General features: G+C 35.6%; 3 protein-coding genes across 3 annotated transcripts; 2 read left to right on the top strand and 1 right to left on the bottom strand.

The window, feature by feature from the left end:
• On the bottom strand, positions 1,585 to 2,695 carry LOC107611022. Its single transcript, XM_016312990.2, has 3 exons — positions 2,267 to 2,695; positions 1,941 to 2,028; positions 1,585 to 1,845 (listed from the first exon to the last, which is right to left on the bottom strand). The coding sequence occupies exons 1-3, from the start codon at positions 2,693 to 2,695 to the stop codon at positions 1,799 to 1,801; spliced, it is 564 nt and encodes a 187-aa protein (XP_016168476.1). The 3' UTR covers positions 1,585 to 1,798.
• On the top strand, positions 4,597 to 5,881 carry LOC107611021 (homeobox protein BEL1 homolog). The gene is made up of 3 exons (XM_016312989.1): positions 4,597 to 4,915; positions 5,127 to 5,191; positions 5,753 to 5,881. The coding sequence occupies exons 1-3, from the start codon at positions 4,597 to 4,599 to the stop codon at positions 5,879 to 5,881; spliced, it is 513 nt and encodes a 170-aa protein (XP_016168475.1).
• Positions 12,447 to 12,920, top strand: LOC107611020. Its single transcript, XM_016312988.1, has 2 exons — positions 12,447 to 12,578; positions 12,642 to 12,920. Exons 1-2 carry the CDS (start codon positions 12,447 to 12,449, stop codon positions 12,918 to 12,920), a joined length of 411 nt encoding a protein of 136 aa, XP_016168474.1.

Below are 19,139 nucleotides of genomic sequence, written 5' to 3'. Positions count from 1 at the left end.
TATTATCTAACTATTACCGTGAAATTTAATAGAGCTAAGTTTTGAGTGAACATACATCAATGAATAAATTGATATTGATGAGAATCTAAATGTAAATTTATCAATATAACTCCTGCAGATAAAAAACTTTTGCGTAATATAATGTTAAATTGTTAATGATTCTTTCTTCTTTTTTCCGCACAGAAAACTTACCAAATATTAGTATAAAATTATGTACATTACTATTTTCTAAACCATACCGTTTTCTTATTGACGGGACGAGTAGCTCCATAATTGATGGGATAATCAAGGCTATAAAATAAATAAAATAACAGTCTAATTATATATTCAAATATTTTTAATAATTAAATTTAATTAAATTGATTTAAATTTAACAAAAATCACTTTCATCATACTAGCATGTGCATATGCACATTTCAATAACACAAAACATATTTTTTTTGTCTTCATCTTCTTTTTCTTTTTATCCGTTTCCTCCTCCACCTCCTCCTCCTCCTTTTAAATTCATGCACGTAGGTTCTTCTTCTTCCTTCTGTTTCTCTCCGTTTCCTCCTCCTTTTTCTTCTTCTTCTTCTCCTCCTCCTCCTCTTCTTCCTCCTCCTCCTCCTCCTTCTTCTCCTTCTTCTTCTACTTCTTCTTCTTCTCTTTCATTATCGTTATCACCAACATCACCAATATTTTGCTAACATTTTTATTGGTTCTAATTTTTTCTGGTACCATCATTAAATAATTTTGTAAATTAATTGAGGTTCACTTGATGCCGTTGATAAGTATTGACCAAATTTTTTATTTCTTAGTTTAATTGCGGCTCATTTGAATCTAGAAATAAATTATATGTGTTTTTATTGATAATTGAGTATTTTTTACTGCTTGTTTAAAATTGAACTAATTTTAGTTCATTTGTGTATTAATTGAGGTTCACCTGATGCTGCTGATAAGTATTGACCAATTTTTTTATTCCTTAAGTAATTTTGATTTATTTTTTAGTTTATTTGAGGTTCATTTGGATCTAGAAATGAATTCGATGTGTTTGCATTAATTGAGGTTCACTTGATGCTGCTGATAAGTATTGACCAAATTTTTTTTAGCAAAGAAGAATAAAATTATTCATTATCACTTTATTCAATTGCATTATATTCCACTCTATTCCATTCAATTAGTTCAGATTTGAACAAGCAGTAAAAAAACTCAATCATCAACAACACTACAAAAAAAAAGTGTATAAAACGGCATTAAAATTAGGGCAGTTTTATAAAACCGCCTTAATGTTCGTTAATTAGGGCAGTTTATGTGATTGCCGTAATTCATTCCTTTTTCAATGGCGGCTGTTGATGATTCCAGCAGTTTCAAAACGCCCTATGATCACACTATTAAAAAGAGAAATGAAATTTCAGCCTCTCAGATCTAAAGTTCCATCCAAATACATTAAGTTCCATCGGGTTTGCTCTCGTAGAAACGCCATTTTTGCTCCTTCGAGCTTCTCCTCCTCCGTCAAGATTTTCTCCAGATCTGCGAGCTTCTCCTCCTTCCTCGACCTTTTGCTTTGATAGCTTCTCCTCATCCATTAACGTGCCTTCTCCTCGATCGGTTTCTCAGTTTGCATTCTAACTTCTCACTTCTAGATCTGTAACTAAATTCACATCCTCTGGTTCTAATTACTTCAATGATTGTTATATGTTAATTATTCTAATTACACCCTCTCTCAATAATGATTTCATTTTTGATTTTGTATTCACTCTTAATTATTGTTTCTAGCATTTCGTCTTTCATGCGGCTTTGATAATTGACTCGATGCTCCTTATCGCTTATTTTCTGGAGCTAAATAGGTTGCCAAGTTCTCATTTTCTGAAGAATTTAACAACAGAAATTACATAAGCTTCAACAACTAGAGAGAGAAAGGCAGCCAAAATGCTGAAAAAGTACATAAAATCAAAACTTACTGAAATTTCCAGAGGTTTCAACAGCTAAGGAGACAACATCATTTTCTGGCATAGATGGAGTCAAATCAACCATAGCCGAAACAATGGTCTAGCAAGTAGAAATCAACCTAGCAACAGTTACTACATTGATATAAATACAGTAACTCCAATGTACAGATATACTCTGGCAGAAATATCTGAAATTCAGAAACCTAGTCAAATAATAAGTTTGATAACTTTTTCTTTAATCATCAAACTTGTACATTTTTGTTAAATAAATGGGGCTAAAATATGGAATTTCCTCTAAACAGATGAAGCAGAAAGGGAAAAGTGAGGATCTCATTCACCTGGTTTAGGGCTAAAGCATTGGAATTATTCTCCGCAGAACGCTGAGATGTAGAAAGAACGTTTTCAGCTTGTTTGATATTAGTTGAACCCAAACCAGGACCATCAGAATGCATCTCCCTTTCACAACATAAAGAATCAAGAGGTGAGTCAGTTTTTTGGTTCCTCTCCATCTCCACATCGACATTGGCTACATGAGAAGTAAGCTCTTTCTCACTATGCTTCGCATTACATCTGCTATAATTTTCAGCAAGGGGGACAACATTTGATTGAGATCTAATTAAACTGCAAAGATGCTCCTCAACAGAAACTCTAGAAAGCAAGCTTATATTTTCATAGGCCTCTTCCATAACAAAATCATTCAAATCAGAAAGAGAATCACTGCAGTCGGAGTCCTCACTAGAAGAATGGAAGCTTATGTACTTTTTCATATTTATCGCTTATTTTTGATTTTATGGGAAGTTGAATATAATTTTCATTTATGAAATTTAGCTAAAGGTTCTCCATCTTCAAAGTGGGGATCTGTTAGACCTTCTATGGGACATCCTGAACCATTCGATTTCAAATTTGTTGCTGTTGGAAATGAAAATTATTTTCCTCATCATGAAGTGCACTATCAAGGCAATCATTCTTTAATTTATTTTGCCTATGATTATTATTAGCTACTTTATTTATTTATCTTTTGTATTTATTTATTTATTTATTTTGACTGAGCAGAAAAGTACTTTAAGTTCTATAATGCTATAAAACGTGCTTATCCAGAGATTCGGATTATCTCAAATTGTGATGGTTCTAAAATGCCATTAAGTCACCCTGCTGATCTCTTTGATTTCCATGTAATTTTTCAACTAAACTAATAACTACTAAACTTTATTCTCTTTTAGCTTGCCAAATTTAGTGTTTTTTTTAAAATTTGTTAGATATATCCAAATAATTCTATGGACATGTTTTCCAAATATTGAGTATTTGACAAGACATCAAGATCAGGTCTAAAGGTTTGATTATATTGCTTACTTTTAATTTCTTTATTGGAATTATTAGTTATGGATTCTTTATTTATATATATGCATTTGATAAATGAAGGATCACCTTTGTCTATTGGCTTTAATGCATGTGTTTGTTAGTGAATATGCTGTTACGAATGATGGTGCAAGAAATGGAACCCTTTTGGCTGCATTGGCTGAAGCTGCATTCCTTGATTAGTTGACCTCAAGGAAATTGACTTGGATTTTCAAAATTGAATAGTATCTTTTGGAGTTTGATATTTGTGAATTATATAGTTATATTGTTATTTTGTGACACTTTTTTCTTGGAGAATGAGTTTGGTGCTCAATTACATTTTTGGTAGATCGGTGGAAGATAATTATGTTTCTACTTCTGATGCTCTTTTGGCTGGAATGGCAGCTGGTGCTGTAGAGGCTTTGATAAACTCTCTGTTTGAACTTATCAAGCTTCATGAACAGGTTTTCTCAGATTCATACATTCCGAACCTGTTTTACACTTTCCAATTGGCATTGTTAATCAGATTCCTGGCTATTTGTGTGTTGGTTTTTTGTAGAGCAATAAGTGGAAAGCTGAACAAGAACACAATTTCTCAGCTTGTGAAGACTTGTGATGTAAGATTTATGCTCTCAGAATATTTGATTAGCAACTATTGTGCTTCTTTTAAGTGGATTTGTATTCAAATAGGTTTTCTTTTAAGAATAGTTGATTGTTTTTTTCTTTTTTAAAGTAGGAATTTATCTTTTGGATGGGGAAGAATGAGGAGAAAACTGTCTTTATATATTTGAGATGTCCAAGCATTTTCACTTTATCTTTCTATGAATTTAGGATGAAATTGTCTTGTTTCCGCTGTATGTTGAGGCCATAACACTTTATCTATGAATTAAATACTTCTATTGAATTCGTCGAGCTGCAAACGCGAAAGACCATACTGCTTTCCATGCTTGAAGAGGTATGTGCGTATGTGTTTCCTATGGAAAAGAAAAGGTGCAAGTCAAATGGTCTTTATTCCGTATGTGAATTATTAGTATCTATCAATGCAAATCAACCCCAGTGAGGTCCCTAGCTAGCTAACTTTTTGATGGTTCGATTGATGGGATTGTATTGGGGATTCTTTGAACTAACTAAGCAGCCAGTGCGGGCCTTTTTGTTAATGCCACCACCTCGTGACAATAACTTACCCTTTTTTCTTTTATTGCCAAACATGTCATTTCCTATTCCCCCTTTTTAATCTAGTATTGTATTGTTAAATCAAAGTAAAAAGATCTTTTAACTCATTATTTTTGTGGTTGTGAAGGTTGACAGGAGATATAAGAACTACCAGATTTAGATGAAGGCAGTGGTGTCTTCCTTTCAGGCGGTGGCTGGAAACGGTGCTGCCACGGTTTACACGGCTTTGGCACAGAAAGCCATGTCTAAATATTTCAGGAACCTGAAGGATGCAATAATGGGGCAGATTCAAGCGACAAAAAAGGCCATGGGAGAGAAAGATCCAATTGCAGCAGGCACCACCAAGGGAAAAACCCTGAGACTGAAGATCATTGACCAAGCTTTGAGGCAGCAAAGGGCATTCCAGCAAATGAGCATGATGGAAACTCATCCATGGAAACCTCAGCGTGGCCTTCCCGAGCGCTCCGTTTCTGTTCTCCGTGCTTGGCTCTTTGAGCATTTCCTCCATCCATAAGTACCTCTCTTTCTTGGTAGATTAATACAAGAGTTTGAATGTATTTGATTGTTTATATATTTTGGAGTATGAAAATGACTAAAGTGTGGGTTTTTAGAAAAAGTGTTATTTATGCATGCTTTGAAATAAGAAAGGAAATGCTGAACATATGCTTATGATTGATTTTATGATATTAGATCCTGGTGCAAGTCAACACAATAGCTCGGTAGTTCCGAAGAGCCTCTTCTGCAAATCAAGCACTGTGAGTGAATAATATGTTAATGAGTATTTTTACATGTTCAGTGATTTATGGAGTAGAAATTAAGCTTTATCTAAATGGTGTTTTCTAACTTGGCATGAGATAAAGCTAATTCATTGTTTTAGCCTTTTGTAGTGTTGGTTTATGCCTTAAAAGTCACTATCAAATCTTGATTGAACTTGATTTAGGGCTTTAGAAGTTCCTCGTAGCATGTTACTATGGGTTTGGAAAGAGCTATGTTACCATATATGTTATTTTCGATATATATGCTATAATTTCAGTGTATAATCTCATCTAAGGGACCATTATTCCCATCCATGTTACAATTAATATAATTACTATGCATGTATGTCACGTTAATTCAATGGAAGCTAAGGTCGTATATTTGGACCTTCATTCCTTGTAGTTACCCAAGCGACGTTGATAAACATATTCTAGCCTGCCAAACTGGCCTATCAAGAAGCCAGGCACGTCCATCTCTTTCTTTTTGCATTCAATTATTATGGTAGGTAGAGGGCATTGTCAATTAAAATGTAAATGTATGTCTGGAAATGAATGAAGCAGGTTTCAAACTGGTTTATCAACTCAAGGGTTCGTCTAGCGGAAGAAGAATGCTTGGGGCGAGTGATGGACACATTTGGATCAGTGGAGCTTGATTTCTCTTCATACACCCAGCAGCAGCAGCAACATTAGGGTTTCTAGATAGCTAGTTAGTATTTATTTAGTTTGATACTTTGTATAGGAGTTATTACTTTTGATTTGTAACACTAAAATCATATATTATGTTTAATACTTTGAGTTATATAATATTATATATGGATTATGATTTTTTTATTGTGGAATTTAATAAAAAAATTATTTTTTTAGAACGATAAGAACAACGGTAAATATTACCCTTTTAAATAATAAAAAATGTCATTTTTATCCAATAAAAAGAACAGTTTATAACTGTCATTTTAAATAACATGAAATGTCATTTTAACTTGGTAAAAATGGCAGTTTCAAATGCCATTTTAACTAATAAAAATGGCACTGTTAGGGTAAAAATGGCAGTTCAAACCGCCATTTTAACCTATCAAAAAATCACCGTTTTAACCAACCAAAATGCCACTCTATTAGGGTAATAATGGCGGTTCAAACCGCCGTTTTAACCTATCCAAAAATGCCATTTTAACCAACCAAAATGCCACTCTGTTAGGGTAATAATGGCGGTTCAACCCGCCGTTTTAACCTATCCAAAAATGCCATTTTAACCAACCAAAATGCCACTCTGTTAGGGTAATAATGGCGGTTCAACCCGCCGTTTTAACCTATCCAAAAACCGCCGTTTTAACCCAGGAAATAACGGCGGTTTCAACCGCCATTTTAACCTATTCAAAAATCGCCGTTTTATCCCAGGGAATTGTGGCGGTTTTTAAAAAACCGCCGTAATAACCAGAATGGCGCCCAGAATTACGTCGCTTTACAAAACCGCCATTCTTGGTAATAATGGCGGTTCAAACCGCCGTAAATACCAAAAATAACCGCCGTTTTTACCAAATTTTTTTGTAGTGCAAAAACACATCAAATTCATTTTTGGATCCAAATGAATTTCAATTAAACTAAGAAATGAACCGAAATTACTTAAGGAATAAAAAATTTGATCAATACTTATTAGCAGCATCAAGTGAATCTCAATTAACATACAAATAAACCGAAATTAGTTCAGATTTGAACAAATAGTCAAAAAGACTCAATCATTAACAAAACACATTGAATTCATTTTTGGATCCAAATAAACCTCAATTAAACTAAGAATTGAACCGAAATTACTTAAGGAATAAAAAGTTTGGTCAATACTTATCAGTAGTATCAAGTGAACCTCAATTAACACACAAATGAATCAAAATAAATTAAGAAATAAACCAAAATTATTTAATGATGGTATCAGAGAAAATCAGAACTAATAAAGATGTTTACAAAATATTGGTGTTATCGGTGATGACGATAACGAAACAGGAAAAGAAGAAGAAGAAGGAGGAGGAAGAGGAGGAGGAGGAGGAGGAGGAGAAGGGAAGAAAAATGACCTGCATACGCGAATTTGGAAGAAGAAGAAAGAGAAGGAGAAGGAAGGAGAGAAAGAGAAGGAGATGGAAACGGAGAAGGAGAAAGAGAAGGAAGTGCGTGATTTGAAAAGTTGTTATAGCAACTTGGTTAGACTTGGTAAAGTGTTTTGCTTGGATGTAAAGCTTTATTGATAAAATAATCCCAGCCAAAATAAAATAAAATAAAATAAAATAATAATTATTACTAATGAATGCATTGGAGGCAAAATTTCATTATGACAAAATGATAATGGGAACCCTCCTAAATATTTTATAAAAAAATGAGACTATTTATTTCAAGCTCAATTTTTTGGATATAGAATCAGATAATGTGTTGTTCCTGAATATGGAGAACGGGTGTGTTTATAAAGTATATAGAGCCATTCTTTTTTAAATTCAGAAGCGCAAATCGGATGCACCAATTTGGGGGAGGGAGAAAACTAAGACTCGGATTTTAGGATAGCAGAAACTAAAATTAGGTAGTTCACAAATTAGAGCCTTTAAATTATGTGGTGACTAATTTCTTTTTACCAAATCATTGGATTAGTTAGTAATAAAAAAATATAAAATCTGAAACCAAATCGGTGGACTAGTTTTGCAAATTAAAAAAAAAAATAATTTTGTAAAATTTAAATCTGAAGCTCAGATTTATTAACAAATATATACTCATGGACCACTTGCAAAAACTTCATCTTCTTCTTCGTTCTTTGCCATTTTTTCGTTTTGAGTGAGTTTCTTTTTTACTTTTGGCTATATGAACTACTAGTGAACTCATCTTCTTCTTCGTTCTTTGCCATTTTTTCGTTTTGAGTGAGTTTCTTTTTTACTTTTGCCTATATGAACTACTAGTGAAGCATTGTTTCTTCTTTGTTCTTTAGTATGATTATTATAAGATTCTTTATGTAATTAGTGATGTTTAACTGTATTTGTAGAATAATAATAAGATTAGTATTATTTAGTCATATATCAAATATAGACCGTATTAATGCGTAGATTTTATGGTTTTGTTTATTTTGTTATTTTATATGTGTAATTTTATAAATTTATAAAACATATTGAAATATATAAAATGTATACGTATATATTTATATATATGTGTAATTAAAAATTTAAAATTTAATTATATGTTTCGATTATATATTTTTATATGTTTAATATATTGTATATTTATATATTTAAAACGTATATATTTATATATATGTGTAATTAAAAATTTAAAATTTAATTATATGTTTCGATTATATATTTTTATATGTTTAATATATTGTATATTTATATATTTAAAACGTATATATTTATATTATTTATATTATAGGTATTATATATTTAAAAGGGTAAAGTATACTTTTTGTCCCTGAAATTTACTAAAAGTTTTAAAATTACCCTTAAGTTTCAATTTGTTTCAATTTTATCCCAGAAGTTTTCGAATTGCATCAATTTTATCCCTGAACGTTAACAGCGTTGAAATCACTAACAGACGTTAATGACATGGCAATCAAGGAGTTCCATGTGGCAACTATGTGTGTGACTCATTTATAAAACGATTTTTTAAATAATTTTTAATTTTTGTTTTTAAAAATTTATATTATAAAAATGAAATAGGTAAAAATCCCATCATGAAACCCTAAAATTAACTTCTTCGTTTACGTCTGCATCTTCTTCTTCTTCATTCTCTGTAAGAATAAGAAACCCTAAGGAATGGCTTCCCAAGGCTCTGTATCATCACAAAAAAGTAGTCGGCGACGACGAACGCTGACATGCAACTGTGGTGAACCCCCTGTATTGAGATGGTCGAAGACACCAGAAAATCCCGGCCGGAGATTTTGGGGCTGTGTATACTTTGATGTAAGCTTGAGTGCTTTCTTATTTTTGATGTCTTCCTGAGTTTCTTCAATTTCTTTTTTTTTTGTGTTTATGTTGTAGATTGGGAAGGAGTGCGCTTTTTTTTCCTGGGCGGATGGAGTTGCAAAGATAGAAGAGGCTGAGGTTGCAAGGTTGAAGATGAAGATTTCCACCTTGAAGGCTAAATTAGTTTATGCCAAATGCAAACTGTTGGTGGCTGTTATTTTGGGTGTGTTGGGTTGGTTTATGGTGATTCTAATGGTTTATTTGAGGGTGAAGAATGTAACCCATTTGAGGTTAGGGTACTAATGCGTTTGGGACAGATGAGAATAGCAGAAGTAAGAATAGGATGGCTGTTTGTAATCAGTTACAAAACTGTACTCAACTCGAAAACTTGTTAATGTTGTTGTCCTTGAAGTTTAATTTATGTTTCAAAAGTATCCCTAAAAGGATTAAAATAGTTTGGCACTAAAATTGGCATTAAGAACCTGTTGTGACAAAGACAAACTCTAATTAAAATTTGCATGAATGAATTAATCACATTAGTCATTATCAAAATAACATAAGTTGTTAATCAACATAATCTCTAATTAACATAAGTCATAACCAAAGTAAAAACTGAATTACATAAGTGATCAGCAAAATAATTCAGCAACAAAGAAAGAGTTGGAGTCATAGGTCATAAGTCATAATACAAAATGCCAACATTGTTCAAGCTTTCAAAAGAAACACCAATTACAAGAAGTGACACAACTAAGACCCTGTGAGAGCACTCTGAGTTTGACTCCCTTGTGATGAGGGTTGTCCCTGTGCAGTTGAAGTGGAGTTGCTCCTAAGGATTCTAGTTGGTCTTGGTGGCTGGAATTTTTTGTGTGCAGTTGGTTGGGTATTAGGCGTTGCTGCAACATTGGCCAACCTGGTCCTCTTATGCGCTGAGCCAGTAGATCCAGCTTTCTTAGCAGTGCTGTGCTGGGATGGTGATGATGTAGCAGTTCCAGCATTATTGTTTTGGGCTGACGATGTGGCAGCAGTTGTTTTCTATGATGGACATGAACAAAAAACAGCCAGTTACAGTTAAAAAAAGGTAAACAGCATTAGAAACAGTCTTATGTATGGAACCATATCCAATAGACAAGTACTCACGGTTGGTCTTCTAAGAGGGCAGCCTCGCTTGTTGTGACCCAATTTTAGACAATGAGAGCATTTTTGTTGTAACCCCAGCCTAGAAGTACTTGGGCCCTGTGGTTCTTCACCCTTCCCTCTTGCTCTTTTCTTCTTAGGACTCCCAATTGGCACTCTGTGTGGTGGAGGAACCACATCTGGATGAGTAGTTCTCTCCCACATTGTATGTCCATTACAAGGGTTAATCATGGGGGCATAACAAGCCACATAAGCAGCTTTAGTGTAACAACTTGCAACATATTTTCTAATATCATCTTTAGCACAATTAATTGCACTAAATGCATGTGGACAAGGTAAACCTGTCAGTTGAAACTTTCTACAAGTACATTCTTTCTTCAGAAGATCTACTACAAATTTGTCCCTGCCTCTTATGACTTCAAATTTTGAAATTCCGGCAGCAACTGGGGACCACCACCTAGAAGCATCTATTTCCTTTTGTAACTTAAGCTTAATCCTAGGAAGAATATCATCCTTATACTTCTCAATAAGTACCCTATTTTCAGCCCATCTCTTCATCAAATAAACTCTAATATCCTCAAGCATTGTCAATATAGGTTTTTCCCTTGATTCAACAATTGCAGAGTTGAAGCTTTCACACATATTATTGACAAGTGCATCACATTTAGGATAGAATTCAAACCTTGATTTAGTCCAATACTTTGGACGAATTCCTATCAAGTGTCGATAGGCACCCTCACTAATCGCTCGGATTTCCATCAACTCCTTTTCCCATGCTGCTAGATATGTGCATTTTGCAGCTCTCCACATCCTTTTTTTAAGATTCAGTCCTGAAAATATTTTTTTGAAGTTGGCATAGAGGTGTCTCACACAGAATCTGTGATCAACACCTGGAAGTAGTTCATCAAAAGTTGGCACCAAGCCCTGTTCGTGCAAAATGCACAATTTTAATATAATGCTCAAATAATGTTTAATACACCAGCAAAGACCAGAGTACAATTTTAATATCATGATTATAGTTATCACATCTAAATAACCAATGTCGTAACAAAAATCATCAGGGATTGAAGCCTTATGCACAACATACAAATCAACCACCTTTTTTTCAACTCCTATATTTGCCATTTCCATTGCTTCTTCATCACCTTTCAACAACTTCAACCCTTCTAATCCTAGTTCAGTATCTTTATACCACAGTTCCCCAATGTTCTCAGCAATGTACCCAAGTTTTCTAACCACATCATAAGCCTCTATAACACTCCATCTATCTCTGTCACACCAGTCAACCATTGTCACCTCACCATCAACATACTCAGTTTTACCTTTATCACTACAAAACCTACCCCTGTGATGAACTCTAACACTAAAATCATCCATCCTGCCGTTATAAAAATATTTTCAGACCAAAGAACAGAGTAACTAATCATTCAAAAATATAGACCATGTAAAAGTTATATTTTTCAGAAAAACTGAACAGAAATCCCTCAATCCCTGAATGCCATAGAACCCTAACAGCAATCAAGACTGATAAAGAAAAACGCTAAATCCTAACTGTTCAAACATGCAGTACCAAGATTGATCAGAATGGTGGCCTACCTCGTCGGAAACCTTGATCAGAATGGTGCTACTCCAGACTGAATTGTTGATGACTGAATGCTATCCCAGACTCCTCCCTCAGTCTCGATGGCGTCCCAGCATGCGCCGTCCTGCCCCTCGTCGCGGCGGACTGAAGAAAACGGTGCGTCGTCTGACCACCCAGCAAGCTTCCTCGAGTGATTCTGTTTCCCTGGCTGTGTTCCTTCGTGCCAAAGGGAAGATAAAAGGCTTATGTTTGAAAAAGGAAGGCAATTCGTTTACTGGGGTAGTGGGGTTACTAAATTGTATATTTATTTATGATATATATTATATATTTTATACTAATTATATAAAATTTAAAATCTATGTATATATTTATACATTTATTTACACTACAGGAAACACGGAGGATAGCGGTAACAAATTGCTTGCGGTTTTTCTATCTGCTGCAATTTCTCAAGATAATTGTGATTGGCATCCGATCTCTTCAATGTGACACAAAATCAATTTGGATAGTGTCGATTCAATGAAGTTCCACCGCTAACCCTAACCCAATTTCACCCAAAATTAGTTCAAAACTTCAAATTACCCAAAATATATAGTGGAGAACCCGTGAAATGAGAGTGGAGCCTTGTTCTCTACTCCACAGTGCGCCGCTGTGTCACTGTGGAGTCGCGTGGCTGCTGACTCACCCTCCTCTCACCGCCGCTTCTCTCACCGTGATGCTGGCGCTAAAGCACAATCTGAAGGTGAACAAGCCCGTGCTATGCAAGAATCTGAAGCACTCTGTGTTGTACTGATCCTTTGATTAGATCCAGGTATTTAATCCGCCGTTTGACGTGGTTTTGGCGACAAACGTGGTTTACATGAGGAGTATAGCACTTGATTTCTGCCATGGAAGCCCTGGTGTACGAAGACGGCGTCGTGTTTCTCGGGTACTAGGGGAGGTCTCCGAGTTGCACAAGAAGTTCTGGGAGATGTGCGATGAGGTTTTCGATATCAAGAAGGCCCCTCGTGACCACCTATATCCTGAATATGCGTACGAGGAGACTGGTGTTTTTCTCTTGCGGAAGGAGAAGAAGAAGCAGTGATTTCGGTAAGCTTTCTAAATGAATTTTTAGAAATGCTTGAACTTGTTCACTCCTATGTCCTCCAAATCGAATTTACTAGTTGAGTTTTATAATTCAAGTTTTGTATACATTAGAAACTCATTGCAGATAGATTATTTTTAACAGGGTAAAAAAGTTGTGTTCATGCTCGCATTTGTGTTCGGTGTACCCAATGCTTGTCAAAGAAAGATATTTGTAGACTTCTGATGAATGGAAAAATTGATGGTATAGAATTTCACAAATGAAATCTCGTCGTAAGTATAGTTTCTAAACCAACAATAATCCTTTCATACAAAAATTTGTTTGTCACAAGTACAAACCCCTAATAAAACTAATAACCGAAGTATTTAAACCTCGGGTCGTCTCTCAAAGGAATTGCAGGGTAGTGTTCTTGTTATTGGTTACGAGTTGTATATTTTGGGATTTTGGGTGAGAGGTAAGAAAATTAAATTGCAAAGGAGTTCAAATGATAAAAAGGTCTTGGCAAGGTTTGGTGGTCAAGGATCTCTATCCTTATCACTAACCACAATATGATAATTGCAAGGATCAATCCCATTAAATCATCCTCTAACAAGTAGAGAAAAGTCAAATGAGCTATATCAATCCATGTCCTTAAGTCCTAGCTATTCACTAATTGAATTAATGAGAGCTAGAGTCAATGGGTATCAATCATCAATCACTCGGACATTAGTAACTCAAGAATTCCTAAGTTACCATCCCAAGCTAAGCACAAAAAATTCTACTCTAACAGCCTTCCAAGTATTTTGTCAAATACTTGGAAGGCATAAAAGGAAAGCATAGTAAATTGACAACAAGAATGAAATCTAACAACTACTAATTGCAAAGAATTAACAACAACAATCAAAGAAAGCACAATTAACATGAATTACCTCAAATTGCATTAAAAGAAAGTAAAAGGAACAAGAATGTGTCAACAACAAAGTATACAAAATAGAGGAAATTACAATAAAAGAATAGAAGAACAAGATGTAGCAACAAGAAATTGAAAGGTAAGAGTAGATAAAAGCAAGAATTAAAGCCTAGATCTAAGAAATTCTAATCTAACCCTAATCCTAATTCTAGAGAGAAGAGAGAGTTTCTCTCTCTAGAAAACTTAACTAAAACTAAACTAAAGTGTATGGATGAATGAATTGATGCCTCTCCCCTTCAATCCTTGGTCCTTTTAGCCTTTTCCCGCCAAAATTCAGCGCAAAACTGGGCTAGGAGCACTTCTGAGTTCGTCAAGCACGATTTCACTAAAGAAGTCACGTGTGAGCATCGACGCGTACGCGTCATGTACGCATGTGCATCCTGGAGTTTTACGATCCACGCGTGCCCGTCTGTTGCATGTGTGCGTGGATGAGTGCATCCCAAATCTTTGGTTTTCCATGTGTTCTCCACTTTGCATGCTTTCCTCTTCAATCCTTTGATCCATTCCTTGCCTTTTCAACCTGAATTCACTTAACAAACAAATCAAGGCATCTAGTGAAATCAAAGGTGAATTAAAATCAGCAAATTAAGGGCCTAAAAGCATGTTTTCACACTTAAGCACAAATTAAGGAAGAATCACAAAATCATGCTATTCCATTGAATAAATGTGTAGAAAGGTTGATAAAATAATCTAAATTCAACACAAGATAAACCCTAAAAACGGGGTTTATCAACCTCGCCACACTTAAACAATAGCCTATCCTCATGCTAAACCAAGAAGGAAACAAGGGGTATGACATTTATCCAATGCATCTAAACTATATGCAACCTATCTATATGCATGCAATTACTTGGTCAAAACAAATCAACTTCCAAGAAAACATATGCAAGCACAAGGGCTAAAGCAATAGTGATTAAACTCAACCCACAATTGCATTGAACTATCAAAAGATTTACAAACTTGCAAGAAAAGGGATGATAGTGGTAAATACATGTAATTGAGCAATCGAACCCTCACCAGATGTGTATCCGCTCTAGTCACTCAAGTGTTTGGGGGTTGATTCACTCAATTCTCCCCTAATCATGCTTTCCAAGATTTGTTCTTCATCTAACAATCAACAATCATTCAATGCATGCATACAAATATCATGAGGACTTTCTCAAAGGTTGTAATGGAGCTAGGGTCAAGGTAGGGTCATATATGGTCAAGTGGACTAAAATTTGAATCTTTCATTAACCTAAACTTTCCCACCTAGCCTATGTAACAACCTATACAATTCAAAGCTAACCTAACTACCCATTCTTCACTTTTCACATACTCATGCATTTTCTTTTCATTTCACCACACCTATGCATTGATTTTTATTGAAATTTACTTTGGGGTATTTTGTCCCCTTTTTATTGTTTTTCTTTCTTTTCTTTCTTTTTCTATTTTTTTCTTTATTTTCTCTTTTTTTTTCCATAGCTATTTTTTCTTTTGTTTTTCTCATTTTTTTTCTTTCTTTCAAGCTATATACAAGAATATCAATGCATAAGGTCTAACATTTGATTAATACATGAGTATGCACCCAATTCCCAAATATAGAAATATAAAACACCCTTTTATCCCAACCAATGTTCCCAAATCTCCCTAAACTTGAATAATAAACACTCTCACTAGCCTAAGCTAATCAAAGATCCAAATAAGAGACATTTATTATTTTTCACTTTAGGCTTGTAATGTGCTAAAATAAAGAACAATTGGGTTGAGCATAAGCTCAAAGTTGGTTAACAATGGAAGATAAAAGGTAGGCTATTTGGATATGTGAGCTTTATGAAACAATGGCCTCAATCATATAAGAGCATGTATACAAGGAATAATGGACATCTAGAATTAAACAAATCAAAGATCACAATCATAGAAAGAGAACAATTTCACATAAGAAGGAAAATAAGTGGTTATAAGATGTAACCACACTATTAGGCTCAAATCTCACAAGCTTGTGTTCTTAGCCCAAAAACATGATTCACAAAATATATACTTCAAGCAAGTTCCACAAAAATTTTCAATCAATTGGGGTGGTGCCCTATAGATAAATTCTTCGGAAAATTTCATTGTTTGACTAAGCTTATTATATGTATCCTAAATGCAATGTTGTGATTGAGAAAATAAAAAAAAATCCTTAGTTTATCCCCTTTGTTCAATCAAACCAAATTTCTTATGTGACAAGGGTAAACCAAGCTCCAATAATCCAAAATTTTCAAATCACAACCACTAAACTAAAATAACTACATATATATATATACTATCAACTACAAATGCAAATCCAACTAAAAATATGAAATGTATACTAACCAAGGTGCAAAATGCAACAAACTAAAATAAAAGTATCCAAGGTACTAATATATACAATAATCCCAAAAAGTGCAATAAAGATAAAGTGGAAAATACTATAAGTAACAAAAAAACAAGAGATAAATGTCCAAAATGTAACCCAAAATAGCAACTCCACCAACGGTGATGACGGTGACCTCCCTACACATAGAATGAAGCATCGTCCTCGATGCTACTGCTCGGACTCGGGGTGAGGGTCAACAGTCGCATCTGGCTGGGGCTGAGGCTGTGGCTCCACGGAGGCCTGCTGTGCCTCTGGGGTAGCCTGGGTCTGAGTAGGTGCCTCTGGTTGCTGAGCCTACTCCTCCTCATGCTCCTCCTCCTCTACGGAAGAAGGGTCGGAATCAGGGGACATCTCGGCGCCCAGTGCTACTAGTATCTGATCCACACGATCAAGGCGGCGCATGATGCAACGCTCGCTGCGTTCCATGAATCGGAAAAGACGCTGTACCAGTATGTATGTCGGCTGGGGTGCTGGTGGTGGTGCTAGTACAATAGGTGCTGCTGGTGCTGTAGATGGTCCTGCTGCAGCTGAAGAAGATGAAGGGCCAAGTGTCGCTGCTGCTGAGGCTCTAGCTCTGAATTGATGTCGGGCTGGAGGTTTCTCATGCACCCATGTCCCCCACGGAATAAAGCTCTCCTTTCCATGGACTGGGGGTGGTGACTAATCATCCGCTCTCCATGGGACACCGGCTCGCTGAGCCATCTTAGTGACCAAAGTCAGGAATTGGAGTGTGCCTCGGACATGTGCTCGCCACATAAATCTCCTGATCAGTCGGGAAAAGTATAGCTCTTTTCCCTCCATAATACAGCCAATCAGGACGAGCATGTCCACCGGGATCTCAGTAAAGTGCGTGGTAGGCATGACATAATGAGTCAGAATTTGCTGCCTTGTCCTAGCCTCCCTCGTCAAGTGGACAAATAGCATCCCCTTGGGCTTAGTCTGGTCAACATCCATCTCCCAAGGGGCGTCCGGGGTAGCAACTATACTCCTCAGTGCATCATAGTCATATGTCATACAGTGCATCTCCACCTCAGCCAGCTGAAATGCATCTTTCTCACGAACTTTGGGGTGATAGCGGAGTGCATCCTCAATGTCAGCTTCTGTAATCAGAATCTATCCTCCTCTCAGGTAAACTGATCCCAGGGTTGGTCTGAATAAATTACAGTAAAACTCCTGAATGCATGACGTGTTCACCCGAGTTAGCTCCCTATCAACAAAAGCTAGGCCCATCCCCTCAATACGTGTCTCAATAGATTGCCTCAGATCGGAAGGAATGGCCAGTTTCTTCTCTATGTTGAGGTTCCTCTGCCGAATGGTCGGGAGGCGGAGCTCACAGTACAGATTAGGGAACCTATCTATGTCAATAGAAGGTAGTAGCTGGTTTGCTTTCTCCTGCTCTGAAAGAGGGTTTTTGGCATAATCAGAGAATAGAGAAGCAGTGGAAGATTGAGATTTCTTCCATTTTCTAGAGGTAACCTTTGCTTTTCCTCTATCAGACATCTTGGAAGAAAATAGAAATCACAGGATATAAAAAATTAAGCCAAGTAGAGGAATATAAAGCAAGGAATTAAGCACATACAGAGAACAGATAACAAGAGGATTGACATATTCATGAAGTGAGTCAAAAAGAAGAAAACTCTTGGAATGCAAGAAAATAGAGCTCAACACCAAATAGGATACAAACCAAGAATTCCATGCAATAGCAGTAAAATACTTGTTTGTTAAGCCGCACAATAATCATCATGCCTCGAAGAATATAGAAGAGTTAATGTAAAAACTAAAAACAAGAATTAGAGAGTCAACAAAGTTGAAAGTTAGAAAACTAGGTTAGAAATCAGTGGCATGACAAATACGGGACTTAACTACAAAAAGCTCAAAAAGTATATAAAGAACAAGCATACTCACATTCATGAGTGTGATGCAAGTCATTGATGATGAAATATAGAATTGCATAAAAGCATACAATAGGAAACCAAGTCATCATCAATGTCATGGTCACTAGGTTTATAACAATTGGTGTTGCCAAATTAGAAGTTGAATTAAACAATGGAAAATGGTTACATGAGTGGAAATGCACCAATAGTTACAACTCAGCAGAACATCATTCAAAAAGAACGAGATTAGGCCGCTTGAAAGTTTAGAAAGCGCTTCAATGGTCAAAGAGAAGAGTATTAGTGAAAATGACCATGAAGGGTAAAGAATGGACCTAACTCACATAATTTAAAACATTCAAGAGGTTCAACATGATTTGGGTAATCAAGGTCCTAATTGCCTCAAAATTCGAGCAATTAGTCCCTTTGATTTCGTCAATGCACATAAAAAGGGAACCAAGATACAATACGGGAATGCTGAGACAAATCAGCTTAAGAAATGAACTTGGTATGAGTCAAATGAGTCTTAATTCAAAGAATGCCAAGTTCAGTTCCTAAGCTACAGTTAATAATAGGAAAGTTTTCGAAAATTTTGGCAGCATTCCAGCAGTAAATCGGGTGTTCCCAGATAACAAACAGTAGCAACAACAGTGTCATATGAGTTCAGAGTAAATCAAGCATGTAGAACAATTAACCACTCATATGGTTAGGCCATCAAGCAAAATTACATAGAGAAACTCAGCAAGGCAGCAAACAAGCAATTCATATGAACCAAAAATCAACACAACAGTGACAAGATATGCACAAAACATCACACCATCACCATACAGCAAAGCAAGTTTACTCAGTTATTTCGGATAACAAGAACGGAGTACTTATCAGGCCTAGAATCCTCTAACCACAACCTAGCTACCTAACCTCATACAATTCTATCTAACCTAATCAATAACTAATAGCATGTAAAACTAACTAAAAGAAAATTAAAACAGAACAATAAGTAGTAAACAGGGGAAGACAGGGAA

This window comes from Arachis ipaensis, chromosome B08, assembly GCF_000816755.2.
Source record: "Arachis ipaensis cultivar K30076 chromosome B08, Araip1.1, whole genome shotgun sequence".
In the NCBI taxonomy this organism is placed as follows: domain Eukaryota; kingdom Viridiplantae; phylum Streptophyta; class Magnoliopsida; order Fabales; family Fabaceae; genus Arachis; species Arachis ipaensis.
This window is presented reverse-complemented; position numbering and strand designations above follow the sequence as displayed.

Bases quoted from the DNA above. Each gene is read 5' to 3' on its own strand.
- LOC107611022 (XM_016312990.2), bottom strand. From the start codon at position 2,695: ATGAAAAAGTACATAAGCTTCCATTCTTCTAGTGAGGACTCCGACTGC. The intron at 2,029-2,266 runs GTGAATGAGATC...TCTACTTGCTAG, and splicing joins ATGCTTTAGCCCTAAACCAG to ACCATTGTTTCGGCTATGGT. The intron at 1,846-1,940 runs GTAAGTTTTGAT...TAAATTCTTCAG, and splicing joins TGAAACCTCTGGAAATTTCA to AAAATGAGAACTTGGCAACC.
- LOC107611020 (XM_016312988.1), top strand. From the start codon at position 12,447: ATGAGAGTGGAGCCTTGTTCTCTACTCCACAGTGCGCCGCTGTGTCAC. The intron at 12,579-12,641 runs GTGAACAAGCCC...TCCTTTGATTAG, and splicing joins CGCTAAAGCACAATCTGAAG to ATCCAGGTATTTAATCCGCC.
- LOC107611021 (XM_016312989.1), top strand. From the start codon at position 4,597: ATGAAGGCAGTGGTGTCTTCCTTTCAGGCGGTGGCTGGAAACGGTGCT. The intron at 4,916-5,126 runs GTGCTTGGCTCT...TTATGATATTAG, and splicing joins GCGCTCCGTTTCTGTTCTCC to ATCCTGGTGCAAGTCAACAC. The intron at 5,192-5,752 runs GTGAGTGAATAA...TGAATGAAGCAG, and splicing joins TCTTCTGCAAATCAAGCACT to GTTTCAAACTGGTTTATCAA.